This window comes from Convolutriloba macropyga, chromosome 5 (assembly GCF_964194025.1).
Source record: "Convolutriloba macropyga chromosome 5, txConMacr16.3, whole genome shotgun sequence".
Lineage (NCBI taxonomy): Eukaryota > Metazoa > Xenacoelomorpha > Acoela > Convolutidae > Convolutriloba > Convolutriloba macropyga.
In genome coordinates, this window is record NC_134472.1 from 61,733,870 (window position 1) to 61,740,782 (window position 6,913).

General features: G+C 36.3%; 1 protein-coding gene across 1 annotated transcript in view; it reads left to right on the forward strand.

Annotated features, from left to right (window-relative positions):
- Positions 1-6,646, forward strand: part of LOC142339527 (uncharacterized) — a 158,451-nt gene extending 151,805 nt beyond the window's left edge. The window contains exons 20-21 of the mRNA XM_075389630.1: positions 1,002-1,151; positions 6,223-6,646. Coding sequence (XP_075245745.1) covers positions 1,002-1,151; positions 6,223-6,528 — 456 coding nt within the window. The 3' untranslated portion in view covers positions 6,529-6,646. The remainder of the gene's footprint in view (positions 1-1,001; positions 1,152-6,222) is intronic.
- The last annotated feature ends 267 nt before the right edge of the window (positions 6,647-6,913 follow it).

Below are 6,913 nucleotides of genomic sequence, written 5' to 3' on the forward strand. Positions count from 1 at the left end.
ATGTAGTTATACATGAGCTGGTCAAGCGACATTATTCAGCTAACAAAAGCAGTTTGATCAAATACCTAATCCTGGCAATCTTAAAGGCAAGGCCGCCTGAAGTTATGAGTCGCACTAAGAGGTCGTCCCAAATCATTTTCGAGCGGGTTCTCCTCACTGCTTATCATCTAATTTTTTTTAGGTTAGGTATTTCGAGCCGGTTCTTTTGTTATGCTGCAACGAAGAGAACAAAATAATACTGTTCTTCGAAGGTAGATAATGCGTTATGACATTTATTGTTTAGACCAAGAGACTTGACGTACGCAATTAAAATTAAAACATTTATTTTTCTCCGGACTTTTCGTGGAAGTTAAGCTGTTTTATAGCCGCGGTCATCATCTCTACGGCTCTTGTTTACGCGCTCTCACTTTTTTAATTCGCTGCTCCTTTTGATGGCGTTCTTCGTTTTAATTAAGTCACGATTTTCACGTTTGACTTCCGACTTAACTCACTCGCTGTTTCAAGTGATTGGATTTTTTTTCACGCATTGAATTATGCAATGTAATGAATACAGTCAAAGTCAAAAGAACAAAATCGAAAGGAACGGGATAATCATATAAAGCCCGGTCATTAAGTCATAGAGAATTAGGTTATCAAAGTTCATTAGAGTAATTGCTGACTGACATTAGTATTAAGCTTAATAGCTTTCAGTTTAGAAGCTGAGTTATGTATGGTTTTAGAATCTAACTGAAACTGCACGCCAATTTAGAACACATTTTGACACAGAAAAAAACCGAAAAAATTCGGCCAACTTCTCTCTTTTTTTTCTGTTTCAATCCCGATGTGCATCAAGCGCGTCAAGGGTGGCTATCTTACGGCAATTTGCCGGCTATGTTTACTTTCGAAATTATTTAGTATATGGAAGAAAATTTTGAATGGCGGTTGCTCGTGGCATAACAATTTGTTTTGAGACATGTTATGTTACCCACTTCCCTTCATTAAATTCATAACTGCGTATGTAGGTGTTGATCAAACATCTGCGTGAACAACTGTTGGCCTCAGCTGCACAGGAGAGTGAACTGTCTCTCTTAAGTGAAAGAGAAAAACAACTGGAGGATAAAGTGACAACTCTCAATGCACACATTGCAAAACTCAGAGAGTCCCAGAGCCCGGTTTGTTAATTTTACCCCTCTCATCTCATTAAATTGCCTCTCCCTAGTCGCCTATGTCTTACAGTCTATTGTAATGATAGGATTGTTAGCGGGCAGATAACAGCAGGATTTCAGTTATTGACATCCTTGGCTATCAAGCTTAGTCAATCTACCGCAATAAAATTGTAAAGCAATTTATCTCTCAGCACTAAACAATTTTTGACTTGGCATCTACTGTACTTCAAGAATCACGTGCAAATATCTGCTTGTTCCGTCACATCTTGCATTTGAAAGTACTTTTTTGTAATTTTTAGTTATTAAGAATTGCTTTCACACAAAAAGGGGCAATTATTTGTTCCGAATTTCATGTTTCTGGCCAATTTTACTTTTTTCTTGTTTTTTTCAACCTCTAAATTGTTCCTGCAGTATGACTTCAGTCAGCTCTGCTTTTCAAGAAGAAAGTCAGATCAAGAGTATTCCTAATAGAAATTTATCTGCATTTTAAAAGTATAAGCGGTCGATGATAATCCGTCTTATCCTAGTTGGAGTGCACACGCCAGCCTACCGGGGCTGAAATCTCAATTCTCCGACTTCTTTGCAGCAGGAAGTGCCGCATGTGAAAATGGGAAGACCTAAAGTTAAAAAGGGAAGCCAGAAAGGCCATTTTTAAGTTTTTGAGTCCGAGCAGTTTGCAGTTTTTCATCTGTTTAATTGCTCTCAAACGAAGTTTGTAGCAATTATATTAGTCCTGTCGGTCTTTTTTTATGCGATTTTTCGCTTGACCGATTTTTCGTCTGACGATTTTGACTTTTCGTCCTCAAAAAGGGGATAAACAGGTAGCGCCCAGCGGGCATTAAGTGCTCTTAGAGCCTTTCAGCTCTGTTTCAGCTCAAACTGTTTTGGAGACTTATACTTATGCTTATGGTGTGAAGGGCGGTTCTTAGAGGTTGAGACGAGACCCCCCCCCCCCCCCCCTGTTGACCCCCCACCCCCACTATTGCCTCCACTCCCCACCGCGCTGTTTGCCCCCCTCCCAACCCAGTGTTGCCCCCCACCCATCAGCCCCCGGTGCACCACCACCCCCCCCCCCCCCCCCCCCTGTGGCTAGCTACTGACAAAGCCAACTGCTCGCCGGTCGTTTGAGAGCAATTCGCCCGACGTTAGTCGGTTATGTTTTCTGTTTTTTTTTCATTTTTTTTGTTAAATGAGTCTTCAATTGATGTTGGTCACAGTTCGTAGTGGTCTTGTACAAGCGACAATTGCTCTTCGTAAATGTTTTTTTGAGGGATGTTCAACTTAAACACTATAAAATGTCATTATTTGCTGTTACATTAAAGATTTATAAATTTTTGTCATTTTCCCGTATTTCAAGGCCCAATGAAACTTCTTTAAAGCTTGCACTAGGATTGATGGTTAAATTAAGCAGCACAAAAATGGTTTTGTAAACGTAAGTATCAAGAAGTGTAGCAAATTTTTTTTGCAATTTTTGATAATTTGAAAAATTAAAATTAGTTGTTTTTGCCTCTCTTTGTCTGCTATGTTATTAAATAAGAAGTCATAAAGATAAAAAATTAATAAATTAATAAATAATCAATATTAATATTAATTAATATTAAATAAATAATAATTTAATTAATTAAATAAAGAGACATTTGTATGAAAAAAAGCAAATTAGCAATTAATTGTGCAAGGTTTTTTAAATTTTTGTTTGTTATTTAGAGCTACGATAGCGATAGCCGATTGGATCCAATATTGGCTTTCTTTTGTTTAGTTTGTTGACAAAATTTTGAGACGACCATATGATGTCACGCTCACTTCAAATCTGCTCTTTGTTCAATCATTCAATTTGACTGAATTGCGTGCAAGTCGTCTGACGCTTTGTTCGTTTCACATTTGTTCTCTCAAATTCTGCAAAAATCAGCCTTTTTGATTGACTGTTTCTCACTAATGGTATTTACCGTGCGTGTTGAAATTCCTCGTTTTCACAAGCAAGAGTTTTTAGGTAATTTTAGGTAGTTTTTAGGCTGCGTGATTCGATTTTGATCATACATGACTGGACCCCACCCAACAAAATGACTTTTGCTCTTTGAAATTTAAGTTAGATTGAATTAGTTTGTGATCGAAGAAACCTTTATATGTACAATAAAGGTCCCTGAGTGGCCTGCAGTTTTGTTAATGTTATGTTGATAACAGTTGTTGCAGCTTTTTCTTGTTTCGACTATTTAAATTTGAGAACTGTAAATTTGGGTTATTTGCTGAATTTTATTTTTTCTAGCTTCTTCACATGCATCAACTTTTTATTACTGTAATTCATTTTTGTTCATTTTTGTCATATGTTGATACTTCGTATGTTTTTTTGGTTTGCTTTGTGAGTTTGTAAAACAAACTGCAATGTTCTGTAGCATTTATGCTAGGGTTGTTATGGGTTTGTGAGTTTTGAAATTTAACTTTGCTGTCTTTTGTGTTTCACTGTCACTAGGTCTTGTTACTGATCATCTTGTTACATCATTTATTGGTGTCATCGCCTTTTTAACCGACATAAATGAAAGTGTTTATAGTTTTTGGCCAACGTTTTGTTGACTTTGACTTCCTTTGCTCTAAAAAAGTTATTTTTTTGAGCTTGATCAGCTTTTGTTCCTTTTTAATTGCTCTTGAACGAAGTTCATAGCAATTATTGTAAACGTGTGTGTCTTCTTTTATGCAAAATTTTCGCTTGACAATTTTGACTGCTCGAGTGACTTTTACGCCCTTGACTTTTTGCGTTTCGCGTGATCTAAAATTCTCTCTCAATCACAATTTCAAGCAGCTGAACTCAATTGGCGGCAATTTAATACTAAAAGTCAAATGAAAAGTGCGCCGAAACTGGTGCCATTTTTTACTTTAAATCTTAATAGTGCTATATGTTAGCCTCTAGTGTGGTTATTTGAAGCCCTTTATTGAACTTCTTAGTCCCATTTAGGCTCCTCCCCCCCCCCCGACTGAAGCAGGCTGCAATTGATTAGAGCTCCCGCTAGTCGTTCGGGAGCAATTCTTCCGACATTTAGTCGGTTATGTTTGTTAATTTGTCTTCGTGTCGCATTTTTTGAAAAGTTCTATTTGCCTTCTGGTGGTGTTTGTTTTGCTCTTTGGTAAAATTTGTTTTTTTTACTTGTTTTAGTGACTTCGTTAACCCGTGTCTGGCAATATTTGAGTTTTGTTATTTTGCCAATTCCTCCTGTTCTATGGTTGCCTCGGTGGTATTGAAAAATATGTTGCCATTGGTGGATAGTTTTGTTTGTTCGATAGGTTGAGTTTGAAGCTATTATTGTAAAAGCATGTTTTCTATGTGAAATGTTCTCGAAAAGTTCATTCGACGTTTGTCAGTTTATGTTTTTCTACTTTGTATCGTTTTATCATCAAAGCTATTAGTATGTTTTCTTCGAGAACGTTTATTGCTATTATTTTGCTAACCCGTAATTGCTGGTTTTGAGACCACTGTTTCCCGTCTCTAAAATTCTGCTTTCAGAATCCAGGTTGACATGCTTTCAAGTTGATCTTCAGATCGTTTACATTTTTGGATTATAATTAGGGTATTATGTTTTTCACTTGTTTGTTTCGCTTTACCGAGTTTCCCTTTTCAACGCTTTAAACTTTTTCAGGATAGTTCAATGTTTCTCTCATTCCACTCAGCGCCTCTTCAGAGCAGTTTCTCAGACAAGTGATCTAAAACCAACGCACTGAAGTCCAATAAACAAATATAGTAATAGATGTTTGATAAAGCCATGAGGCCCAGTTGTAGATTAACGTTACTTAGACTTTGTTTTATTTCTTTCTTCGTTATCAGATTCTATCAAGCTAACGCTGCTTTTTTGATATTTTTTGAGAAAACCCAATTTTTAATTGCTCTGGAACGTAGTTTGAAGTAATTATTGTAAATATGTTAGTCATTTTGATGCAAAATTTTTGCTTGACCGATTTGACTTTTCGAGTGACTTTTGCGCCCTTGAATTTTTCGTTTTGCGTGATTTGAAATTTTCTCTCATACACAATTTCAATCAGCTGAACTCAAGTGGCTGCAGTTTACTACTAAAAATCAGATGAAAAGCGCACCAAAATTGGTGTATTTTTTTACTTTGTTTTATTAGTGACTATAGTGGTATATAATAACCGTTCGAGAGCAGTTCTTCCGAATTGTACGAGATCAATTCTTCTGGTCAGTCGGTTATGTTTAATTGCTCTTGAACGAAGTTCGTAGCAATTATTGTAAACGTGTTGGTTTTTTTATGCAAATTGCGCTTTTTTGCTTGAGCATTTTGCGCTTTTCTTCTAGAACATTCTTTGACTTCTCAAGTGACTTTTCACGCTTTCGTTCTTCATTTTTGAGTGATCTCTATTGCTCTCACTCCGAAGTAAAGCTGGTTGCTAAAATAAAATCGATTGCAGCATAGCAAGAAGAAGGGTCTGATAGTCGAGTGAGCAATGCTTCTGGTCAAGGAGCGAGAGGGAAATGGTTCGAATCCCGGCGTGGAAAACTTTATTTGCATCTTTAAAGTAAAATTTTTCTAGGCTACAGCCCCTGAATTACATTGCCTCGCCTGACGTTCAAGAGCAATTGTTCCGACATTAGTCGGTTTATGTTTTTTTATTTCTATTTTTTCTTGTTTCAATCCCAAATGGGCATCTTGTTGGGTCCATCAATACTTTCCCCTTTAATATGAGCCTCATCGTTTTCGTCAGTGTGTTAAGAATTTTTTTTCTTATTTTTGTATGTATTGCTGATCCCTTATTAGTTAAATGCTAATAAATGCCCAGTATTTTCTACTCGGGAGTTACTCGCTGTGATCTGTTTCGTACTTCGAGTTGTTTCTGGGATTCTTTCGGCTTTTATTGTGTGTTCTCGCATTGCTCGAGTTGCGACTATGAACCGTATCAAATTGATAAATGAAGGAAGTTTAACTCGATTTTTGTTTTAAAGATAACCTTTATTTTTGTGTTCCAAAACACGACGATTTCTATTCTATTCGTTTTAACTCTAAGTTTTATTGTTTTTTTTTCGGATAACTTAAAAAATTGTCCATGCTCATTATTAAAAAGTTGTTTTCTCATTTTAAAGGGCTCGAAACAATACGAAAAAGTGTTGGACAAACTAGAGGCTCTGCAAAAGAAATACGAGACACGTGAACGAGAGATGAAGGAAATTATGTCTACAAACAGCCACTTGTCAGCCACTGAAGAGGTTGCGAAGGAAAACGAGCGACTGAAAATGGCTTTGAAACATAAGTCAGAAGAGACGGCAAAATTCAAACTGGAATTAGACACAATGCTTCAGTTTTTACACTCTCTTAAGACCCAGAATGTGAAGTTGCCAATCAGCTCTGCCTCTATCCGTGAGCAACCGGAAGCAAAAGTTATAACTTGAAAAAGGATTTGAAATTTAGTTTGATTTCCTGATCAAATGATAGTTGACTTTGTTCCTTTTTGTGTGAATTGTGGATTTTAGTCTGTAGATTGAGCTGTAAAAAGTGTTTAAATGTAAATTTAAGTTTTCTAGAAGTTTTTGATATGATTTTGGTTCATAGAAAAATTGGATTTCTTTAAACAAAAAGAAGTAAAACAGGTAAATTCTAAAAAGTAAAACAGCCAATTCCTCCTGTTTTTTGGTTGCCTCGGTGGTATTGAAAAATATGTTGCCATTGGTGGATAGTTTTGTTTGTTCGATAGGTTGAGTTTGAAGCTATTATTGTAAAAGCATGTTTTCTATGTGAAATGTTCTCGAAAAGTTCATTCGACGTTTGTCAGTTTAT